Source organism: Silurus meridionalis, chromosome 10, assembly GCF_014805685.1.
Source record: "Silurus meridionalis isolate SWU-2019-XX chromosome 10, ASM1480568v1, whole genome shotgun sequence".
In the NCBI taxonomy this organism is placed as follows: domain Eukaryota; kingdom Metazoa; phylum Chordata; class Actinopteri; order Siluriformes; family Siluridae; genus Silurus; species Silurus meridionalis.
This window is the reverse complement of record NC_060893.1, coordinates 13,471,731-13,497,618: the sequence shown is the minus strand read 5'-3', so window position 1 is coordinate 13,497,618 and position 25,888 is coordinate 13,471,731. Positions and strand designations below refer to the sequence as shown.

Here is a 25,888-nt window from a genome sequence, read left to right as displayed (position 1 = left end):
ATTTCCCTTACAATAACTGCATTAACCTGGCAACCCACTGATGTCACCAAACTGTTGCATTCGTCGCTTGCAATGCTTTTCCAAGTTGCTGTTTGCTTTGGAGGTTTTCTTCCTTCAGTCTCCTATTTAGGAGGAGAGCTCCATGCTCAGTGAAATCTAGTGATTGACTTGGCCATTCGGAAACCTTCAGTTGTTTCCTTTGATGAAGTCAGTTAGTAAATGGCTGCAGCAGTTGCTATTTCATAATCGTCTATTAATTACAGGTTTATGTCTATGAATTAGATAAGTTGAACTGGTAGACTAAAAAAATGATGGGGTGCATCTGTTATGACTCTGATACAGCAAGCTCTTCCAATCCATTTTTTTTGTAAATATTTGTTGGTGTTCAAGTTTATTTCTACAGCGCTTTTCACAATAGACATTATCTTCGAACAACTTTACAGAATGTAAGAATAATAGAACTAAAAATCCAATATACAGTTGTGTTCAAAATTATTCAACCCCCACTGAAATTGATTGTTTTGGTCGGTTTGACATTGATTATGATCATTCAGTCATCCTGCTTACAATTAAATCGAAGAGGCACGTGTAGGTCAGACAAATATAACATAACATTTATAATGAAATAACCACAAATGTCTTTTCTGAGCTCACATCATTATCAGTTTTATTCAACCCCCCAAGTGACATTCAATCTTAGTACTTAGTACAACATCCTTTTACAGTTATAACAGCTTTTAAACGTGAAGCATAGCTTGACACAAGTGTCTTGCAGCGATCTACGGGTATCTTCGCCCATTCATCATGGGCAAAAGCCTCCAGTTCAGTCACATTCTTAGGCTTGCGCACTGCAACTGCTTTCTTTAAGTCCCACCAGAGGTTCTCAATCGGATTTAAGTCTGGTGACTGCGATGGCCACTTCAAAATGTTCCAGCCTTTAATCTGCAACCATGCTTTAGTGGACTTGGAGGTATGCTTGGGATCATTGTCCTGTTGAAAGGTCCAACGTCTTCCAAGCCTCAGGTTTGTGACGGACTGCATCACATTGTCATCCAATATCTCCTGGTACTGAAGATAATTCATGGTACCTTGCACACGCTGAAGCTTCCCAGTACCTGCAGAAGCAAAACAGCCCCAAAGCATGATTGACCCCCCGCCATGCTTCACAGTAGGCAAGGTGTTCTTTTCTTCATAGGCCTTGTTCTTCCTCCTCCAAACATAGCGTTGATCCATGGGCCCAAACAGTTCTAATTTTGTTTCATCAGTCCACAGAACACTATCCCAAAACTTCTGTGGTTTGTCCACATGACTTTTGGCATACTGCAGTCGACTCTTCTTATTCTTTGGGGACAGCAAGGTGCGCCTGGGAGTTCTGGCATGGAGGCCTTCATTACGCAGGGTGCGCCGTATTGTCTGAGCAGAAACTTCAGTACCCACATCTGACAAATCTTTTCTCAGTTCCTCAGCAGTCACACGGGACTTTTCTCCACTCTACGCTTCAGGTAGCGCACAGAAGTCAAGTCAGCATCTTCTTTCTGCCACGACCAGGTAGCGTTTCAACAGTGCCCTTTGCCTTGAATTTGCGAATGATGCTTCCTATGGTGTCTCTTGGTATGTTTAACATCTTTGCAATCTTCTTATAGCCATTGCCCTTCCTGTGAAGAGTAATCACCTGTTCTCTTGTCTTCCTGGACCATTCTCTTGACCTCACCATGTTTGTAACCACACCAGTAAATGTCTAGAAGGAGCTGAGTAGCACAGTCATTTTAAAGCTGCCTAATTGGTGCTTATTAGGCTTTATTGCTGCTCCCTGATATCCACAGGTGTTTTCAATACCTGATTGAAAACACTTCATTGAACCTCTGTTCTTCAGAGTGGTAGTCTTTAAGGGGTTGAATAATTATGTCAATGAAGAATTCACAAAAGAAACATTTACTACTGTATTACGAAACTAATTGATGTCATTTTAGTTGCATATGGTTCTTTAAGAAGTCCTTGTAGGATTTCATTCTGAATACAATTACAAATGTACACTAAATTCCCTAAAACCATTTACAGCATTGGGGGTTGAATAATTTTGAACACAACTGTAAGTAAATTGTGTATTTACACTGTGACTGTGGCAAGGAAAAACTCCCTTAGATGGTATGAGGAGGAAACCTTGAGAGGAATCAGACATTAAAGGGGAACCCATCCTTCTTTTGGGTGATATCAAGAGTGTGATAATAAAACATAAACAAAAACGAAAGCCTGAAAAGAGAGAAAAACCATGAGCACCAGAGTTTGATTAGTAGTAATTACTAAAGTCCTTAAAGTAAAGACCTTTCTACTGTTTTATACAGTCAGTGGAAGTTGTGGAAGTTGTGGCGTTGATATTTTTATGGCAAGACGTACTTGATTGCTAATCAGACTAGGATTAAAATAAAGAAATCTGTGGAAGTCTTCACTTTATGATGCCTATCACTCAGTATAACCTCACTGTAGCTAAGTATAGCCAGTCTACAGTACACTGAGCTTCAGCTAAATCATTTGCACAAAGTATGTCAGATAAATTATCAGATAACCTACAGCAGAGAATCTGCCAGAATCCTAAACTAACACCTTTATCATATGTTTATTGACTAATTGTTACATTTCTTCATTTTTATCCACATGGCTTCTTTAACTGAGATACTCTTCATCTGGAACTGTTCAAACTAATGCTAATTGTAGTCTTTTTCAACTTTTCCTAAAAAGACGCATGCCTATGGACATGCGGGTTATTCGTGTTATCTTTTTCCTGTTAGATGTACATGTGCTTCCTGGAGAGGTTGAGGAAGATTTGCCTGCCTACACTCCTGCTTATTGTCACCGCACACAGCTTGAGCTTTCTTCTACTGATATGGACCATTGGACACACACTCCACCAAGCAATACAGAGAGCCAGGTATACACACAATTTATCACTCTTGACTCTCCACTCTCTAAATTCACGTGTTCCTTTAGAGTTGCTAACTTTTGTAAGAGTTACACACACATTTTAGATCAATCCAATAATCATCAGATAGTAAATAGCACTGAAGTGAAATGGCAATTAAACTAAATTGATTCAAACAGCTTGAACTGGGTTCAAGCAATGTAATTTGGTTAATTGCATAAACATGCAGCGAAATTGGAGCAAAGCTTGTGTTTCATGTTCAGATATGCCGAGCTACAACATCATTTACTCTCCCCAGAGCGAAAGCGAGGACGCTGTGCCTTTCAGTCTGGATGACACCTTTGATTATGACAATGTCGCACTGTCTCACAAGTATCCTGTCAAATCCAGCACCGGTGGATCATCATGACCTGTAAGTGCCCACACTTGGACAGAGTTTGGATCGGATGTAACAGCTCTATAGCCGCCAAGCAAATGATTGAAAATGTGCCCGGTGTTGAGATAGGTACCATGCATATTAAAGGAGAACATGCTCTGCCGTGTTTTTGAACACACTAAACTGTGCCCAGACTTTCCTGGATGCCCTTTTTAAAAAAGACCTTCACCAACAACCATTCAGCCCATTAATGGACGCAATGGCGGTTTCACGTGTTGCTGCACTAATCGCGTGTATTAGCACATTTTCAACAAAAACCCATCTGTGCATGAAAGGCCCAGGGCACTGCAAACAACCAGAGTATCACGGCAACGTCACATTTCTGTATGCTGGAAACTGTAGCTGCTTCTTTGGGCGACCCACAGAGTACACTCTTGGGAGAGCAATTAAGTACATGCCGTTACAGGATGCCTCATACTGTGCTTTATTCACTGGAACAAAACGCTTATATTTTTCCTCCTGTTTCCCCTTTGTAAGCATTTGAAAACCAGATTAAAAGCCATGTATTTCAGTCAGTACTCAAAGGTGCCCTTTTATTCCTGGTTTTGCTTTTTGTGACATTTTAAAGAAATTATAAAAATGTCTGTTATTGAGTAGCTTATGTTATTTCCTGCTGTGTTCTGTAATTTATCCAGCCTTACATACGTGGCTTTTCTTTTTTTTCCCCCTCCTTTTAACCTTTTAGAGTGTTTGAGAGGTGTCAGGAATTAAAGTACGGTAGCTGAACTAGGATTGTTCATTTACTTCTCGAAAACATTAAGAAGATTGTGTGAATATTTCAGTTGCCTGCTCTGTCTGTGGCAGTGCATTTTGAATGCCCTTTGCCTTCATCTCGCATTTAATTGGTGGGTGGAAGTGTTGGAACATGCCGGAAAGGAACAAGACCTTTTCAGCACACAGACACTTTTTTTTTTTTTTTTACACAGTTTGAAATCAGTCATGTTAGTAGAAAAATAGCAGAGATGATTCACTAAAACTATGCAATATTATGCTTGTGCAGAAAACTGCTATCATCCCTTAATTTTAAATGACCAATTTGTAAGAATAACATGGTGACCAAAAGTCTTTGCTCATCAGTGTACTGTACACCAACTGCTTTTAAGGCTATACAGTATGAGGTGAAAGCAGTTGATATTCAATATGATGTAGTAGCTGTTGTCAAAACAGGACATTCATTCTATAGATTTCCAACATTCTCTTAATTCATTGCTCATAATTCTTTGTTCACTGCCGCTAAACAAAGAATTAGTCTCTCCAGAGAAATCGTTCATTCTGATCGCAGAAATGCGCTTGACAAAATGACCAGCCACTCTTGGTTTTTCCAAACTGATTGCATCTCTAACAGAGGAGATTATAAACAACTCCACAGTGAAGGATGAAGAGTGCTGGGTCATTGGCCAGCCATTTCATTACAAATAACGTGATCTTAGTGGTCGCTGATCTGCTGGCATTCTCAGTCACACGATCACATTGTTCGATGTGAAAATAAATTGATGCACTGACCTGTTTCTTCATGAATTTCTGCATTGCACTGCTGCTAAATGATAGACTGATAATAATTGAGTTTCCATGTATAAATGCATGAATAAGAAGGCGTAAAGTTGACACATCTTGAACCTTGAGGCAGATGGACTTCACTAGCAGAACAATGCATTGGCTTCGACTGTTATCAAGCAAGAACAGGAACCCGAGGCTACAGTGGGCATAGACTCACCCAATCCGGACAGATGAAGACCAGAAAATGATTGCGTGGTCTGCTTTCTGCCTTGCCTCGCAGGCGGCGGGGTCAGAAATTGCATCACGGCGTATCTGATTATGCTGATCGTGTGCATCCACATCGAGCATAATAAAATACCATTGCATAATGATAATGAGTTATGAGTTCAGTGTACTTCACTGGCCTTCCCAGTCACCACATCTAAATTCAGTAGAACACCTTTTGAGATGTGATCGAAAACGCTTCAATTTTTCATTCATTTCTAATTTGTCAATTTTCCTTACAAATTCTATTATTGACCACCACTTGGGTAAAAAGTTGAATCTTTATAGTATTTACATGAAATTTTTGTTTCCTAGTGTTTGTTATTTCTTTCTTTGCAGTCAGCACTCGAGCTGGCATGGACCGCATAAGTTTGTTGAAAACCTTTTGATTCATTTTTAGATCAAATCCGTCTCGTTTGAACACACCTTTTTTTTTTGTTTTTTTTTTTTTAAACGTTTTGAAGAAAATCTGAACTTTTGTACAAAGCAGTCCATTTTCAAGTTCACTTTACAAGTTTATTTGTCATGTGTACAAAATGTGAGGCTCAAATGCTCAACTTGTGAAACTTAGTTTTGCAATACAAAATGCATACATAAGATAAAGGGGAAGAAGATGAAGAAACTCAGGGAAAGAGATTATCTTCAAATACCACATGTATACAAAATATGTAGAATATATTAAGGAACTGATATGTAGCTGTGTGAAGTACAATGCAGATGACGCAACAGTACGAAAAAAAAAATATGCAGTGTGGATTATATCTATGATCAATATATTGCAGAGATTGGTCTGGGACTTTAGTGGTAGTAAAGTGGTAACAGTGCCCTGTGAAATATTGCCGGCTGCCCAAAAGTGACAGAAACATGTGAAGAGCTTGTCCATGAATGTCTGTGAGCTGACAGTGAGACGACCAGTGAGTGGGAGTAAGGGTGTGGGTGGGCGGCAGTGGAGGCATTGAGTGGTGTGTAAGTGCACTACAAGGAGTAAGGGCTTGATTATAGTTTATTCTTGCAGGTAAAAACCTGATCAATGTTACAAATTTTGCTTACATATAAATAGGGACCTAAAAGTAATGCCTAGAAAATTGAGTTTTCTTATAAAACTTTCTTTTAAATGGAAAGATTAAAAATGAGGGATTTACTTTAATGTAACGAGCAAGCTGTTGTGTGTGTGTGTGTGTGTGTGTGTGTGTGTGTGTGTGTGTGTGTGTGTGTGTGTGTGTGTGTGTGTGTGTGTGTGTGTGTGTGTGTGTGTGTGTGTGTGCACATTTACATTTGACATTTCTTGTGTGTACTAGGGGTGTCCCAGCAGGTGGAGGTAGTTGCTGTTTGCCATGTGGGCAACCTCACTGTTCTTCTGTTAGCCCAGGTGTTCCATAACCACAGCCTTTCAGTTAGAGCGACTCCTTAGAAAGAGATGTAGAGCGAGATAACCAGGGCAACCCTTCTTTCCCTGTATTTAAACACTATGTATGAGAGACATGTTTCCCTGGTTGTGAGCCTTGAAAGATCTTTCTAAAAAAAACATAAAACGTGTCAAATTTTCAGTAAAAAATAATTCTACAACGATTTACTTCTACTAGAGTTCTCAAGTCCTCAATGGTTCTCATGCATTTTCTGACTTTATAGATTCATTGTACCTGAAATTACACAGCAATTCCAGAGTGAGATATAGAGTTAATAGGTGTGACCCCCTTTTTTTTTTTTACTTTTTCTTTTTTTCTCTGCATTCAGAAACAGGTGTGCCCATGTGTATGCCCATGTTCAGGTGCAATACTAACTGTATTTCCCTGCAGATAAAGACGATAGAGCTGGGAAATGTACTACAAATGAAGCATCTATTAATTTGGGCCACTTACACTGCTGATGACAAGGCATATTTAAATAGCTCCCATATGTATTCTGATAGTTTCAGATCTCCATTCTCATCATGCTTGATGGATCCTCAGGCAGCAGTTTCATTTTTGTGAGCATGTCTGGGAGGATTTTTAAACGTGAATGTTCGCTGATAAGCAATTTAAATACTTTTTTAGTTCACCTGCATCTGTATTCACTTTCGAGGTGCAATCTGCCGTATGGTTCTCTTGCCTAATGATTATTCATGGCGTTTGTGTCATCTGTTATGTCTCAGGAAGAGTTGCATTATATTTAACAGGGTGTTTTTTTTTTGTTTCCTGAGGGGGGCACTGTTGCATTGGTGGTCGGATCTCTGGCTTTGTTCATGAACTAAGTGCTTTTATCTGCTGTACCTTGCACACTGTAAGGACAAAAGTATTGGGACACCTGACTTTGCCAGCCATATATGGTACTTCTCGGGGGAAGAATTGTTTTTTCATTAAGTTGGAGGCACACAAGTATATAGGATTTCTTCAAGAATGGTGTCATTACATTTTCATTTTACTTGGGTCTCTACAAACAGACCAAAACCTGTTCCAGGATGACAGTGCCCCTGTGCACAAAGCCAGCTTTAGCAAGATAAAGGTTTACATCGGTTGGAGTGGAAGATCTTGCTATAGACACCTGCTATAGATCTCTGGCCTCAACCCCCTGTTTAAACACCTGTGGGATGAATTGGAACACTGACTGCACCTCAGGCCTCCATCCTATAATATTACCTGACTGCACTAACAGCCTTGTGGCTGAACGAGCACAAATCTCCACAACCATACACTGAAATTGAGTTGAACATTCCCAGTAGAGAAGAGGTTTTTATAGCAGCAAATGGGAACTGGGATGTTCAAAAAATGTGTAATGTGAAAAGCACATATACATTTTATGGTCAGGGGTCCACCAGCTTTTGTCTGTCTGTAAGTGCTTTATTTTTCTGCTTAGTTACTTAAATAGTTACTTAAATAGCTCAAACATGATGGGTCTGATTGACCACAAAAGTAGCACTTGTATCTAGTTGATTGGCAGGTGGTTAGCTTTTTAAAAAATGCCCTTAAATAAGAATTAGTTCCTTGGGTAGCCTTACCATCGAGAAAATCCTTCATTATTCACTACATGTTTAGAAAAACACACATATAACACTAGACATCTGTGCCAGGAAGTTCCCTCAATAGGAACGATTTTGCTGGAAATTCACAGAAAATATCACTTACAGTGGCAATTTTGTACACAAAGAAAATTTGATCATAAAGTTGTCTTCCGCTTGGTATTTTTGTACTTTTTTTTTTATATACAGAACTGAATGGAGTCACTAATAATGAATGACGCTGATGCGAACACATGTGCGAACAATACCGGATTGTAGCATTTTGAAAAGGCTCCATTTTGAATGTTCTGGCATAGAATGTCAGAATGCTGTTCCGAAGTTATGACTTTCAAACTTTAGCTGGTTAACAGCTGCGAACAAATACTCTGATGAGCGACGGTATAAACAAAGCAGGCTTAATCCAAGGTTGTGAGCTGTTTAGCCAAGAGGGCTGAGGACTGTGCATGAGATGTGAATTAACCTTCCCGTTTTGTGTGTGTGTGTGTGTGTGTGTGTGTGTGTGTGTGTGTGTGTCTGTGTTGTGTAACCAGCTCTGTACGGTGTTATTCCAGTAATGGATCTTTATTCCTTAGCCCTTGAAGGATTTCAGAAGGGAGCATGGATTAATGGACTCGTGGTGGATATATTTACATGCACATGCTCTCTGTGTTGTGGAAAACAAGACTTAACAGTGTCTCTGCCTTATTTGATTATAACTCCTTACTTTGCACACGTTTGCATCCCTGTGGACGACACAGAGGTTTCATTGATTTACAAGACAAAATGATGCCGCAATAAAAGTGTGTGATAATAAAGCCTCATGCTGCAGAGAAAGAGGAAGGTACCGAGGGAGAGAGAGAGAGAGAGAGAGAGAGAGAGAGAGAGAGAAAGAGAAAGAGAGGGCTGTTGATCTCTTGTTTATGCAAATACCCCTTTATTCTCCTAAGGGCTTGTCTTCACATTGCCAAAGCTGAGGTCTATAGTGGTACTGCTGCTTCCACTGAGAGAGAGAGGAAGAAAGGAAGGAGAGAGGGTGAAAGATAGAAGGACATACAGTAACAAGCAAACAGAAACAGGCACAGAGAGCATACAGACAGTTCTGGATGAAGTGTATTTATTTATTTATAAAAAAATTTTTTTTGATTGATCAAATGGATCAAGTCAGAGAATCAGTCATGCTGCATATATCTAAATACCAGGACCTGCAATATTGCAGCTCTGTCTTTGTCAAACTCTTCTGAAAAACGTTTTCATGTCTAGTAGAAACGCATCCTCTTCTCTAAAACCCAGACATTGAAATAATGATCATGTACAAAAAAAAAAAAACCCTAGACTGTCACGGAGAGAAAAACTTGGTTTTATTTTGGATTCAGCAGTCCACAAAAAGGTCAAAACCTGTTTTACGAAGTTTCATTTCGTTTTTTCGTTTAATTATCATGGTTAATTATTCAGGATCCAGGAGGCATCATTTGAACTATTTTACAATGGTTTTAGGTTTAAAGACAAAGCTCCATGTAAAGTGTTTAATCTTTTAAAAGAAGAGCTTGGTTAGAGCCTTTAAGCCTCTCAAATGTTCTACTTAAAGTACTCTTTGACAGTAAAAAAAAAAAAAATAATTAAAAAAGCTTTTGGTGTAAAGTCAGCCATAGATCTTTAAGGAATTTAAAAGGACTAAGCAAAAGAACCCGTAATATGGAAAGTGTTTGCCCCTTTCTTTCGGTAATAGTGTAGTGAGATGTTTGTGTGCACTGGCGATATGCTTCATGCTTGCATCAGCTACCCAGAAAATTTGACAGCACCCACCATTTATGTCAGTTTTTTTTTTTTTTTTTTTTTACATTTTCATTTGATTCATTATAAATCAATTTCCTTGCAAATCTCTGTTATTAGTACATGTCTGATGTTGGTTGCCTCATCAAATGAAAGGAAGTGAGCAATTTTTCTAAGTTTCCCTGAAATACTGTATTGAAATTTCAGGAATTTGGAAGTTTTAGGGATAAGTACATTTGTACCTAACAAAATAAGAAGCCTCGACTCATGTAACGTATAATACATAAAGAGAATATCAGAGAGTGCAGAAATCCCAGGCATTACATTATATTTTAGTATACTAGCTAGGGTTGCTTAGCTAAAAGCTAGTGTGCTTGTAATGCTAAGATGTGACCTACGTGATTTTTACCATTTCTTTAACTGAACCCTTCCTCATGATACTGACACAACCATGTCATACACTTGTAATGTCTGATGGCATATGCAGTAAGAAGAAAAATAATGTATTGTATCAGGAATTGTTCTAATGTTGGCTGTAATGTTCATTTTTGATCTAGTTAACATACAGCTAATAACAGATGCTAATAAACATACGTACAACTTTAGCATGTTGGTGATACAACCTTCAATATTCATGTGAAAATACCTTGTCATCATGGCATGTATTTCTTACTAGCTATTGCTTAGAACATGACTTTAAGCACGGCTCCTTAATGTTTATTCAGTCATTCATCCTTCTCCGATATGCGCTTCTTTTTTTGTCAGGGTCATGGCGGATCCAGAACCTATCCCGGGGAGCGAGATGGGATATTACACCCTAGATGCTGCACCGCTTTTCTATTTTTATCTGTCCTGCTCTCATCCTTGTTCCCTCACACATTTATTATCTTTCTCATATGCAATCACTTAGGAAGGAATTTATTTAAACTGCCTGCTGCCTTTGTTAATTTATTGGAAGGCAACGCCAATCACATTTATAATTCACAATTATAAAGGAGGAAAAGCTAGGCCACTCTAAAAAATTTCCCCTTTGCAAAAAAAGGAAAATGTCTGATGTTTGAGTATAATACCCCTATTTAAAAATAAAATCTAAAATAATACCTCTCTATATCCATATTTGTTCCCTTAATGGATTAACACCGATTGTGTTATCACAGATATTATCTCATCATCCAGTCCTATTAACTGCAGAGATGTAGACATTATTCTCTCACTTGTATTATGGCCTCATGTATCTGCTATAGAGGGTCAAGTTCATGGGTAAAGGACGTCTTAATACTAAAATAGAATTACTAAGTTGTCATAGTGTTAAAGGGTTAAGAGTCAAACATTAAGAATAAGGTATTTCGTGGAGAGTTAAAGATAATATTAATTGGAATTTTTAATACAAAGATATTCAGCTTCAAGATTTAGAAACTGTACAGAACAGTGAATCAGCAACATGTCACTGTGTATCGTTAAAGCACTAGAATGTATAGTATTTTGAGGCAGTTAATGATAAGGTGAATATGGTATCAGGATATTGTTGTTAGAACATGCGTATACCATGCACAACCAACAATGTTTAGAATAACTTTCTTTCGGCTTCTCCCGTTAGGGGTCGCCACAGCGGATCATCCGCATGTTTGATTTGGCACATGTTTTTACGCTAGATGCCCTTCCTAACGCAACCCTGCCCAATTTATCCGGGCTTGGGACCGGCACTGACAGTGGCTGGGGTTGGTTTCCTGACCAGGGGTTCGAACCCGGGCCGCAGCGGTGAGAGCGCCGCATCCTAACCACTAGACCACCAGGGAACCTAACAATGTTTAGAATACATTTTCCAAACAAAAAGTGATTACATAAGATGTGAAAAATGTCATTGTTATGACCGTTCTAAGAAAAGATACCTATTAATATATTTTCTAAGCCACTTGCTGACTAGCACATGCTCAGCAAAAAATTTATCATATTAACATTACATTGGTCTAGACAGCCGTGACAGCTTATGACCTTGTACATGACCAGGTTTCAGGTAAATCATTTTACCACATTTATAAAGAAAGGAAAGAAATTTTGTTTAGTTTTAGTTTAGATCGTGAAATGACACGTTGCACAGAAAAGTGAAAATCCATATTACTTTTAGTAAATCAGATATCTGAATCTCTACATTGTGTGCAGTTTTAGTTTAGAAATTGCATGGCAAATATTAGCTGCAGTCACACTCTTATACTCAGTATATGAAAACAAAATTCCATAGATCTTATTTCCTGATTTTGAGGGCAAAGCAACGAACAAAACATTGTCTGGCACATAATGTTTGATGTTTGAGTGCAATTTTGACTCATGCTTGACAGTGTTTAGTGCCTGTTCTGAATGATATGCATCTTTGTGGAACAGCATCCAAGCATCACAGCCACCTGCTCGCTGTACCATGCAGGAAATTAGACTGCTGGCTTTTTCATTTCCCTTTTTGCAGTCTCATCTCCTGCAAAGCAAATATGAGCATCCTATCTGACCAGTTGCCTTTTAGATGTCTCCTCTGTAGTCTCGGTGGTAAAGCAAGACTAGCACCATAGTCGCACTTTTAATCTGAACCATATATTTTATATATGTAGGCAATATCTTTCGGTAAATGTCACATTCTCAGACTTGCTGATTGAGTGGCCTGCAGTGAGGCCGGTGCCGTGATTGATCTCTATTCTCGCCACGGCAGCCGAATGATTGGGGAACATAATAACATCTGTGGGGAAGTTGGGGGGGGAGAAGGGGTTTAAATGAAGCCATGCTGAATTATTTGAAGGGAAGCAGTGATGAAATCGAGGAAATGTGTGGTACAGAGAAAATCACTACTTATACATGTTATGCTGCATGCTTTCATATATAACCATCTCTTTAAGTTTCACATTTAAATATACACGTATGAAGATAAAATGAAATGTCATCATTTTTTTGTAATATATCTTTAAACAGGCAAAAGGAATTGTGTCTATCATTGTTTATTCAATGAATAATAGTAATCAGACTTTGCTTTTTGGTTTAACAGGTTTTAGGGAAGTGGTAGCTCAGTGGTTAAATGCAGATCATCTGATCTGGTGATCGTAAGATCAAATTTTAGCACTGCTAAGCTGTCATACCTGGGCCCTTATACGAGACCCTCACCTAATCTGGTGTGTAGTATAAATAAAAGTGGATAAGGATGTCTACCAAATGCTGTAAATGTTAAATAAAAATAAAACAAATAAAAATTGCATGAACAAAAATGATGGTCTGTTGCACAACCTTTAGAGGCTGTCACTGCAATCAAACAATTTCTGTAGTTCTCAGTGAGACTTCTGCACCTGTCAACAGGTAGTTTACTCCATTCCTTGTCAGCAACTAGTTTAAGCTATCTCAGGTTTGAGGGATGCCTTCTCCAGACTGCATTTTTTATAATGTGCATGTGTGTGTGGATACCTGACCATAAGATTTGTATATATTTGCTTTTTGGACATCCCATTTTACATTTACTTACCATTTGCTGTTATAATAACAACCCCTTTGTAAAGATGATGTACCACTAGACTTTGCAGTGTGTTCATTCAGCCACAAAGTTGTGGTGTAAAGTATTAGTAAAGTCAGGAACTGGTGTAGGGTGAGGAGGCCTGGGGTGTGTTACAATTAATCCCAAATATGTTCCATGAAGTTCAGGCCAGAGCTCTGTAGAAGGTCACTCAATCTTCCACTTCAACAAATGTAAACCATATCTTTGTGGAGCTCACTGTGTGCACATGGACATCCAGAGACATCCTATACACTTGTGTGCCTCCAAGTTTGTGGAAACATTTTGAGGAAGAACCACATATGGCTGGAAAAGGCAGATGTCTAAATAATATTGTCCATATATGGTACTTCAGATTACTTTAAATACTTAAAAACTAAAATATCCCAGTGACGTAAGTAATCAAGCCCTTCACAATGACACTTGTTTAGCTCAGGTGCGTCTCATATCACTTGATCATCTTTGAGATGTCTAAACGCTTTGATTGCAGTCCATCTGTGGCCAATGTAATTGATTGGACTTGGAAAGGCACACGCTTGTTTAATAAGGTCTGACATGAAAATTCCAAGCAGGTTTTCATCTGGCCACTCCGCCATAAAACCTAGGTCAATGGAATGAATCTTTTTTTGGTAGATCTGTGCCGCTACACAAACTGGAGTTTGCCGGGCAGTTCCTCTGACACTTTCTTTTTGCTTTTTTTTCCTTATTTTTGGTGTTTACTTTTACAAATCTTGTCTAGTCAGTTCAATTTATTACAGGTGGATTCCAGTCATTTCAGAGATGATCTAAAGGTTTGGGATGCACTTGAGCTAAACTTAATACTTAAGTCAATCTGATATTTCAGTATTCTTTTCCATGTAATGTTTATCCTAATACTGAATGCACTGTATTTGCCTTATATTCATACTACGCATAAACCATTAAGCATACTTTGTTTCTGTCTTCCATTTACTCCCCAGTTATGATTTGTCTGTGTAAAGCACATCAATCAGATATGGGAATTGAAATCAGTCATTTCCCAATTTTAATCATATACTGTATAATTCAGATGATGAGTCAATGTTTTTGTTGTCATAAAGCAGAAATACAGCTCTCAGCTGCAGAGAGACCGTAATACTAAAGTGTCTGTATTCCTATTAACCTTTTATTAAACCCCTGTGTTTTTGAAGTGCTTTGTCCAGTTCACTGTCTCTGTGTATTGCCTCCTGCACCACTATTAAATTCCACAGTTGAGTTGGATGCACATAATTTGACATTTTTGCCCCTGCAAAAATTAAATCGAATGGACGTGGCAGCAGTCCAGCACAATGGACTGGAGAAGTTTTGCCATGTTTACTCCTCTGTTCAGTGCAGTGCACATATAAATCATTGGGAAAATATCTTGCAATGTGTACTGAATGAGAGCCATCAATAGAGTGTGAGAATAGATGTGAGTGTGCACTGAAGCATGTGTAAGTGAATTTTACACTAGAATGAAGAAGAATGTCCTGTAAGTTGACCTGTATTGTGGTAGATTTGCTGCACTTTCTGTCTTTAAATGAGGTCAGAGAGCTGCTGTTGATTCCGCTTGCTGCTTATTAACCTTTGTGCAAGGATTGAAAAGGTTACTGTGTCATATGTTCCTTTTCTCTATGTGCTTTCCTTTTTAATATTTAATTTCTTCCCCAAAATTCAATTTCTATATGAACTCTCTGTTTGACCGTCACAGTTGCTTGACGCTATCACTTAATACCTCGCTTGTCTCCATATTGTCCCTTTTATTTTGATCCATTATTAGCATGTCCTTAAATGTAGTGTTTTATATACCCTTGCAATTTCTTTAATGATTACAATTTTCATTTAGGTCGAAGAAAAAAAATGTGGAATGTCTACTAGACAGGTTTAAAACTACAAACATAGCAAGATATAAACTTTGCCTCACCAGTTTCTTGCTTGAAGTTATTAAGAAAAAAATGCAACTTGTTTTTTAAGAAAAAAATAATAATAATCACAAGTTTCGGTGTAGCAAACTTTTAAAATTGACTTTCATTAAAGTGCATTTCTAATCCTTAAGCAGAGATTGTCCTGTTTTTCAATTCAGTCTATTGATTAATAAGTGGCTGAGGACATGATGATATTTGGGTTCAGGTGTGTGTGTCTATTTGTGTGTGTGTGTGTGTGTGTGTGTGTGTGTGTGTTATGAGAGAGAGAGAGAGAGAGAGAGACTGACAGGCAGATTTGGTAAGAAAGGTGCAGTCTTTTATTGATAGCAGATGAAAATCAATCAGCACAGCTTTTCTGATTGACAGGCTGGTGAGATGTTTTTTTGTGGAGGTGTCAAACACTGCACAATTGCGATTTCTCCCACATTCCTCTTCCCCTCTCTCCCTCCACCTCTCTCTTGTCCATCATTCTATTATTCACCCATCATTATTTAGGCCATCTCGTCCAAATTTCACTCAGGTCTTCCTTCGGTATTCCTCTATCCAAACTAGTGATGCTCTGTCTGTCTGTCTGTCTGGATTCACTTTGTCTCTCTCCATCACACTTTCTACCCCCCTTTTTATATTTTCTGTTCACCTTTTTTTGCCTAGTATTTTTTTGGAGAAGAAATAGTTCTGCTCTTAGTGTTGGCCATTTAAAGCTGCTGGCTGACAGTACTTTAATCTTCCTCCTCTGTAACCTTCACTGCAGAGAAAGAGATGTAGAGGTTGGATGCTCTACCTACACACAGCACCCTAATAGCCCTCTGTGCTCCTCTGATGTCTGAAGAAACATGTTTGCAATCATTTGTTTTCATTAACATCAATGCATACAAATGTGCATTCCTGCATGGAGAAAAAAAGGCAGGAGAAATGGCGTCGTTCCACTCTACTATCCGTGGCCCCAACTTTTGAAATGTTACTCAGGGACAGTAACCATCTTCACATGGCTTTTACACAAATTGGAATAAAGGCTTTCATCTTGGTAGGCCATTCTCAGAAGGCAATATACTTTATGAAGCAACACTTTTCCTCAGATACCATAAAAGTTAAATTTCAGAAGTGAAATTAACATCTACTTTGTTTGTGATCATTTTCATATATTGTTGAGTTTCGACAATCAGTATATTTTATAAATTAATTGCTAAACTTTTTCTTCATTTGTGCTTTTCACTGGTTTCAATTATAAGATTATTTCTGTGTGCATCTCAATCGAATTAAAATATTTAATCACAATTAATCGCACGGTTGTCACAAGTTATCTTGTGATTAATCGCAACTTATTTGCAAATATTTATTTGTTCAAAATGATCCTTAAATTAATACTTTTCAAGTTCTTAATACTCTAATCAACATCAATTATGGAATGATTAAATATATTTGGAAAGAGGACTAAATGTAGAATGATATACTTTAAAAAAAATGCATACTGTAGCTATGGCTATATGTGATACCCCCAGCTATATGTTTTTACTGGCTGAGATATAATTTATTGCGTGCATGATAAAAATAGGATTTCGGGAAGTAAGTAGGAACCAAAACCTGATGCAGATATAAACTTTTTTTTTGCATCACCTTTTCAATTTGTCCCTCTCTCTCATTCCTGAATATAATAAGACACAGTGACCTGTCTTACTAATCTTAATTTTTTTTAATCAGTTGTTTGGCTTTCATTATGTAAATATATCTGTAAATGAGTTGTTGCTAAAAAACATTAACAAATCAGAATGTGTTCAAAAAACCTATGAATTACAGTGTTACACTGTTACAGCTGCTGTTCTAGAAAATAACTTAACACCTTTGAGTGTTCAGCATAGCTGTAGTATAATGTAGCTCAAATAAACACAAAACCTCAGTAGTAAATTTCCAGGATAACAGTTTTCCATTATGTTAAAATACATGGAGAATAGTTTAACCCTTGTGTTTGTAAACAATGTGGCGCATTTCATATTCTTTTACTATTTTAAATTTGTATATACATTTCTAATGTCTCTTGTGTAATGGTGTGCTCGAATGCATTAGGTTTTTCTCTGTGTTCCAATGTGATGCCTTTGTTTTCAGCCCCATGGATACAGACCCCATGACTCCTACTGTGGGAACTATTGGCAGCTGTTCTGTCTCTGCTGTTTGCATGAGAAACCTCTGTGGCTGGCGTACAGGGACACAATCTGTCACTCAACCTTAGCTTTAAGACAAAGAGAAAATTAGAGTGTGCCCTTGCTATTTAGTCTTGAGACAGAGTGAAAGAACCTTGGAGTGCTAATTGTGATGGGAAGTCAACATCTTCCCAGTGCAAGAGGAGGAAAAAGTGAGGCATATTATATCCCAATGCCTGACAAGAAGGATATATTTTAAAAAATGCAACATTTATCTTTCCCTAGGCTTTTGGGGACTTCTAAAGTAAGTAGTCAATTTGACAGGTGGGTAGGAAACAGCATTGTTTAAAGCAGTACAACCTTGTCAAACACTCTTCAGTGCTTTTCCTCAAGACATTTGACAAGTGTCTTCTTTATTGTGGGAGAGCATGGAAACATCACTCCATTGAGATTTGAAACCTCTGGATTTTGAAACGTACAGTTTTTAAGTCTGTGTACAAAATAAAATAACTAGGCCACTGAAGTTGCCATGCCACTAAGTACAGTTTAAATCAAACACGAAAAGGTTCTGTGGAAATGATATTTGTTTTCTGTAATCCTTGAGGCACAAGCGACATTTGACAAAGCTTTGATCAATAATGAGAGTCACGATCAGGGGCTCATGATGTTCTGCACTGCTTATCAAAACAGATAACAGTGAATAAATCGGTTTTACAAAGTAGGTTACCCACTCTCTGCTTCAATCCTATATAAACATTTTAAAAGTCTGAAATAGAACAAAGGAAATGAACACTCACATAATTAAATTTTAGTGCTTTTTTTTTCTTTTTTCTTTTTTTTTTTTTTACACCAATCTTATGAAAACTGTTATAGATTTTTGTCCTATTGAGTGGCACTATGCTTAATATCCCTTAATTTGAAAACTGTGGTTATTGTAGTGAGAGTGATTAGGAGAGAACGCTGCCTTGACAGAAATGATGTATAGTTAGCTCAGTGCTTAGAGATGTGCTCTAGTAACTGGAGAATTGCTTTTCATCCCTGCTTGGAATTGTGGGATTGGGCCCTTTTGACACAGAGTTTTTCAGGACTGCAGGCCGTTGAGCAAAACACTTAACCCCAGTCTGTTTCAAAGCTCCATAGCAGTCTATCCTAGTACCTTTAGGTTGTGCATTTCAATAAGGAAAGCTAGAGATCTAAAATGTTTCAGTGCACTACCTAAAATATTTTGCTACAGGTCAGGGAAAATGGCAGAAATATACATTGTATTTGTCAAATTCTTCAATTCAATGAGGTAAATAGGGCTGTCCCAATCGATTAGAGAAATAGCAGTTGCCATTGCAAGTGTGTGAAGGAATTGAGCAAATTCCATTGGCCTTGTAACAGTATATTTGCAGAGAATGTAATGTTTTTTATGGTTTCTTTGCCACCAAAATGAAAACCATCTTAACATGACATGAATTTATTTACAGGGAATAAACTACCTTTTGTTTAATATTAGTTTAAATTCACTATAGTCGCATCTGAGCCAATATGTTTTAGTCATACATTTTGGACAGTCTTTTTGCCATTGATAATAATGACTTGGTATTCACGTCTTTCGTCTAATTTAAACCCTCCTGACATCACATGCACTCATCTGCAACTGTGGGTGAGCCAAATGTCACCGCAGGAGAGAAAGAGTTGTAATTTTAGATGCTGTAGCTCCTTTTGCCACCTCTGCAGATTAAAGGCAATGATAAAAGGTTAGCTGACATCCGTGCCTAGCCCAGCAGAGAGATGCACAAATTATTAACATTCTACCATTTTTATTCCCCTGAATTCCTTTTTTTAACGTAGAGTGCACTCTTTGGAATGTAAAAGTTATTGGATGTAAAACAGTTGAAAACAGAGGTGATTTTTATAAAACCACTCAGTGTTGGCATGATTTAGAATCATTTTTACTTATTATTTGCAAATGGATATGACTGTATCTAGTTAAATATGAGCTCACACCAGCTCTCTTTTTACATTGTGCTTTCTCTTAGAAAGGTTTGAAACAGGAGAAAGAAAATCATTGTATCATAGCTATAAGCCCTGCTTTCACAATTTTTGAGGCATAACCTGTTGTAAAACCTTAAAATCTCATTGTATTATTAATCTTAAAGCATATTATTCAGTAATTAGTTTCAATTATTCAGGAGCTGCAGAACATAATGGAAAATGCATGTCTAAAGACTTTCTAAAGGGGTTAAAAATGATTTATAAATCTATCTTTTAAAACAGAATGGTAGTGTAGATTCTTACCAGCATAACTATTTTTTAGATTTCCTTGGTATGCTACTGTATTTTGTCCTACTAGTATCATCAAACACAGAAATCTGGAAGATGTTAAAATGTTTACTGCTTTTAGCAGTCCAGCATGTTAAGTGACCTACTACTTTTTTTTTTTTTTTTTTATAAATAAAATACTATTTTGAGGGGGAAAAAAAAGTTAATACTAAACAGTACACTAGTTAATGTATTCTCCTTCTTCTTCTTCTTTCGGCTTCTCCCATTAGGGGTCACCACAACGTATCATCTATCTCCATACCCCCTTGTCCTGTACATCTGCCTCTTTCACCCCAACCACCTGCATGTCTTCTCTCACCACATCCATAAACCTCCTTCTTGGTCTTCCAAGAGCCACCAACTCCAAGACTTGTGCAGATAGACATGAGAGTCTTGTGATTGACAATTTGAAGGATGTTCTGAAAAGTCATTTAGGATTAGGACCAGCGGCAGCTCTCCTGATCTTTCAGTGTAAAGCTTTTCAGTAACAGCCACAATGGCTGTGTCTAGGGCTTTTTCTTGCTGTGATCCCAGACTACTTAGGATCTTGGTGATCGTAAGAAAGACAACTGATAGCACACATTCAAGGATTTTAGAAACAAAGACAAAAGCGATATCTGTCAGTAACTGTTGAGGTGTAATGTATCTAGTGTGGACGTTTTAAGAATCCTCTCTCGAAGGCAGTTTTTACATGACGAGATGTTATGGGGTAATTTACAATGGAAGTGATGAAAGGAGGCAGGTCTTGTGCTTAGGGAAAGGATGGGATTCAGCTAGCATGTGAGGACAAGAAAATCTTCAGAATCTGTTCTGTAGAAAAAAAAGAGATAATCATGTCGAAGTAATAGGAGGGCAGGAGGGATTTGCAGTACAAGAACAGGGGCGGGATGCAAGATTGGCAGATTTAGTTAATCTTCTCACTAATGTAGGTGTCAAACTCATCACCAGGCATGGAAAGGGAGATGGAGAAAGGGTGGATGATGTTTACGTGCTGTATGAAGTGCTCTCTGTGCCTTTATTTACACATCTCTGATAGGCCTCCTATAATGATATGTTTGTGTGAATAAATCTGGGAATTATAAAGATCTAATTGTAAAACTAATTGTAATACACAACTAAATGGAAATATAGTATAATTATATCAACGTACAGTGGTCCCCTGCAAATTTTGGACGCACCCCCGCAGCCCCTATGTTATCTAAGTGAATTCATCTAGATATTATGTCACTTTAATACAATAATGTGTTTTAAGAATTTGATGAAATTTGTTAGTAAAAAAAACATAGTTTAAAATGTTTTTTCTATCGTTTTTTAAACATTCGGTCCCGCTGCCAGATTCCTGCGAAATTTAAGATAATCCGCAACTTGCTGTTAGTTACGTTCCAAATGAGAACCCGCAAATTTTCCCGAACCGCGAGTTCCGGACCGCAAATTATTGGGGGTTTGACTGAATGTGTATGACTTGGGTGTAAATGTGCTCCTTGTCATTTGCAAGTGTATACTGTCAAATGTGTTTTTTTTCACAGGCTGCCAACTAATTATATGATATGTGACAATAGTTTTGAATACTGCCAAAGTTTTGCCAGTGGGTGAAAACAAGTTTGTTTTTTTCCCTTGAGCAATTCCTTCCACAAATTCTTAAAAAAAATAATTCTCTAGCATAAATGTGAGCTGCCCTCTATACCATCACATGGGTGAACTTCAGATATGAAGACTGAAAAACGTAAATCTGGATTAGCTAACAAACAAATAAAACTCTGGTTCAAATAAATCTAATTTTGACTATCTGAGCAGCCATTGCCTTTCAGTAACAAAATGTATTGGGTATTAAAAATAACGGTTACAAATATTTACTCCATTGATAATCATTCTGTGTTTAATGAGTAGGTAAAACAAAGTAGATTTTATATCATATTCTGCAATGTGCGCATATGCAGTTGCCTAAAAATGTTATTTTGTATGATCACATTCTCTTGGGTAATAGATTAATTTGCCAATGTTTTATATTAATAATGATTTTGTTTCAATATTCTTACCTTAGCATATCCAGGAAACATTAATTGATGTTGGTGTAAGTTGTGTGGGCTGAAATGTTCTCTGCTTGCTTTTCTCTCTCACTTCCTTTGAGTGGGCTTCCTGGCCTTGAAGCTGATAGGCAGACACTAATTGCCTTTCATGGCTCTTAAAGCTAAAATCACACAGTCTGTCTGCTGCAAAATCTCTGGCACCACACTGTTATTTAGGGTGTGCTGAATGTTAGGATGAAAGTAGCCTTTTATAGAGAGACTCTGTGGATATCACTTTAAAGGCAATTATTTGTTAGACCTTGTATTGCTGCCTCTTTTGGGGAGAAAGCTGTACATTTTTAACCAAGGGTCTTAATTTACATCCTTTTTCATTTTTTTTTCTATCAGGAACATCATGTTCACAAACAGAGCTGAAACAGAAGTGCAATGGGTTAAGGGTGATCTAACACCTGAAGGAGTAAGAACCCTAATGAAATTTACTCTTCTCATCAACTAATGCAGCACAAATCCATTTTCGGCCAAGAGGGATGGGCCACATACATTATCTTGATGGTGAGCCTGAGTCAAGAGGCCAACAAATGATAGGAAATGCAATTACAGGCCACCTCTTCCAGTGATACCTCTTTACCCTGGACAACAAAAAATTTATCCGTGTGAGCATGAAAACCGTGTATACAGTTTTTACTGTTTGTGGTGAACTTCTAAATATTTGACACAATCCCTCAATTAGCTCCCATTTTCTCTGTCTTGAAAGGTATAATAATAAGCATTTTAGTTGCTTAATATTTTAAGCTACATGTAATTAAGACCAGCCTTATCTCACATTGCTGTATCCAGTATCCTGTATCAGTGTGGTCCCTTATCTGCCACAGCACTGCAATAATCAACTCATTGTATTAAGTAAGGGAAGTTAGAAATCATCATAATAATCATCCATCAGATCTTATTGGGTGTGTAAGGCTAACTGAAGCATCTGTGTCTATATTAGAAGGGGTCACTGCATATAAATTGCCTTAACCATATATATATATATATATATATATATATATATATATATATATATATATATATATATATATATATATATATATACACTCCTTATTAGAGATCTTCCAGATTATACCTGACAGGATTTGACCCCAGAGAACTTGATGAATTAATACATTACATAGTCAACATTTTGCTTCATACTAATGCTACCAGAACAATTTAATTTAATTTTTTTTTTTATCAATAACTTCCACCCTTAGTGTTAGTTATGTTATCTTTTAGATTAACAATCGATTGATTCAAACATGACATAGGTCATATCACAGCGGCTATACTTTGGTTGGAATAAGTGCATTAACCAGTGCTGCCTCAGTACTGTGATGAGGCCTATATTCTGACCGAGATTTAAAGTAGTAAATGACCTACTGTTGGACTGCAGTCAGATTTTTGCCTCTTTAAATGTATTGCTTGAACTCAGTTATGTTTTTGATGTCATAGATCATAATATACTTGTAGAGCGAGTAGACACAGCAGTATAAGAAGATAGCTAATCCGGTTTCTCAGTGTCAAGCTGTATGTGCCCTCCTGTTTCCTGATGTGATTCCAGTGCAAGACCCTGACACACTTCTAATGCTGTGGTTCCTCCAGCTCTCTTGACCTGCCTGATTTATTCAGATGCACCACTTCTTTGGAGCTTCTTTGGAACTTCTGCACTTGTGACTTGTCTTTATTCTCGTACAACCATGATGATGTATAATCAGGATTTCTGTAAATCTAGTCACAATGTTTACTGTTATAAATAAATAAAAAGTTACAGCCTGGAAAATACAGACTAAAAACTTTTTTTTTTAATTAAAAGAAATACACACACCCACAAACCTTAAAGTTTTCTTTTGCCGATTGTGTAGTGTTTTTATCCTATTTCTTTCACTGCTCGACTTAATATTTATACAATCAAAGATTTATGTGTTTTTTAAAGAAACAGAACCAGGAACCAGAGTGGGTGACTGAACACACAAATAATCACACACAAATGGATGACTAAACCGATTTGCACCAAACCTGATCACAAGCATAAAGACACCCTTTAAGCATAAGAAATGCCCAGTGTTCAGGGTAAGAAGTGAAGGAATAGTTATCCTTAAAGTTGGAGGTATGAAGTAGGGCAACTTCAAATTACTTCACTATCATGCACACATTTGAAATGTAACTTTTATAGTCAAATATTCCCCATAGGCTTCTGCATAGTAAACACTCATTTTCAACATTACAATTCATAATGCAATTCCAACAAATTGTGCACAGCATAGTCCATTATTTGACCTATTTCCAACCTTTTTAACAATTTATCCTTAACAGAGCTAGTGTATAACAAGAAAACAAGAACAAACACATAATTGTTGTTTTTTTTCTTCTCCGTACAAAGTGTTGTTATAATTCAGTCCAATGTCTGTCACCTTTTTGGGAGTGACGAGCTGAACAGGGTGACTGTAATAAGAGGCAAGGCATTCAGAAAAACAAACTCAAACGACTACCAGTGTCCAAAAAAAGTGCAGAAGAATTCCTCAGATTTTAAATGGGTCAAATTATTTAGCAGTTTTGCAAAACTTTATTGCGTTGCTTTGATTAAATTTACAGCCTGATCTTTTGGGATATCTGTACAAATTCGAAATGGTGAGGGGGATAAGATTGGATTTTATGGGATTTCATGCAAATGTAATAATCGGAAAACGTACAACTTGTCCCTGGTCGTAATCTTAATGCTTGTGGCTTGGAATAATAGCTTTTGCATCTGTTACACTGCAATTAGTGTATTATCAGGTACAGAGCAATTTTAGATTAACCATATCAGGTGAAAAACATTTACATAACAATTGTGACACCAGGGACCTGAACCTAATACTTTTTATTTAAGGGTTTTTTTTATTTATTTATGCAACTTCATTGTATATATTTTAGACCCGATCAAAATGTAAGCAGTTACCTGCTGAAAGCGGCATTGCTTCATTAGCAGCAGCATTGCCTGAGACAATGGAGACACATAAGCATAATTAATACAATTTATCAGTTATATTTAGTTTTAAATGCTTTAAACATTTGGATAACTATCTGCAGTTTATATGCGCTAAAAACCTCTGGATATATTGACATTTCACAGCACAACATCCAACCTTGGAAAAACATACAAAGTGCAAAATCATTTTATATTTTACTGTATGAAAGCTCTTTATTCAATCAAGGATGACACTGATTTCTTTAGTGATTACCTGCCATGTTATACTGTACATGGCTAAGTACTACTACAACATTTAAACAATACTCAAGATTATATGTAATGATTAGCTTTGCTTTGATTATTTAAAAAAGAAACTTGAATGAATAAATCTGGACCCAACAAGCCACTGAAATTCCAAGAGCTAAGATAGCTAGCCAGCTAATGTTCCCATTCTTTATGTACTGCTGATAATAAGGTGGTATTTATTTCACCATAACGTCACATAATTGTTAAAAGAAATTCCACAGATATATAATATTTTACATCTTAAAATGTAGTGTGTAAAGCACTAACTAAAATAATTTCCACCAAATGATAATTAATTATTTCCTGAGTAATTTCCCTGATGACTGCCTACGAGAATTATTACGGGAATAGCATTTTTTTTTTACACTTTCCACCATTGATTATGTTGAACTTAACTTCAATCTTGGAATGACGCATAAACACATACTTGAGTCACTGCTAAGTGTTTTCTCCAATAGTGTTTTCATAATATGTATGATACAACGTTCCTGCCCACAAACTGGAGCTCAAGTAACAAAATTTGTGGCGATGACTTTGGTATCTCCTGACCACATCATAAATCATGGACACAAGCTGCTCAGCTTGTGACCTCTAAAAATTAACCAGTGGCTTCGGGTGTATTAAATTATGGTGACACCTTATTAAAAATAACCAACATGTCACTTCGGAGGCATTTAAAAATGTTTATAAATCCATTTTAATTTAGTTTTTTTTCCGCCCAACAAAATGAACGCTGCCTTACTTCCCCTCTCAATTGCTCATTTACATAGTTTCTTTCCTCATTTGCACAGTGAGGGGGATTTGGTGCACAGTGTGGGAACAATGTT

The 25,888-nt window shown here is 37.2% G+C and overlaps 1 protein-coding gene across 7 annotated transcripts in view; it reads left to right on the top strand.

Annotated features, from left to right (window-relative positions):
- Positions 1-23,571, top strand: part of LOC124392386 (intraflagellar transport associated protein) — a 32,958-nt gene extending 9,387 nt beyond the window's left edge. Inside the window, exons 5-7 of one of the 7 annotated variants that reach the window (XM_046859363.1) lie at positions 2,787-2,926; positions 3,181-3,329; positions 23,367-23,571. In XM_046859363.1, coding sequence (XP_046715319.1) covers positions 2,787-2,926; positions 3,181-3,329; positions 23,367-23,379 — 302 coding nt within the window. In that variant the 3' untranslated portion in view covers positions 23,380-23,571. Of the gene's footprint in view, positions 1-2,786; positions 2,927-3,180; positions 3,865-10,623; positions 10,959-22,156; positions 22,737-23,366 lie in introns of those variants that run through there. The other 6 variants (XM_046859360.1, XM_046859366.1, XM_046859359.1 and 3 more) reach the window with 6 other exon arrangements.
- Positions 23,572-25,888: the final 2,317 nt, after the last annotated feature.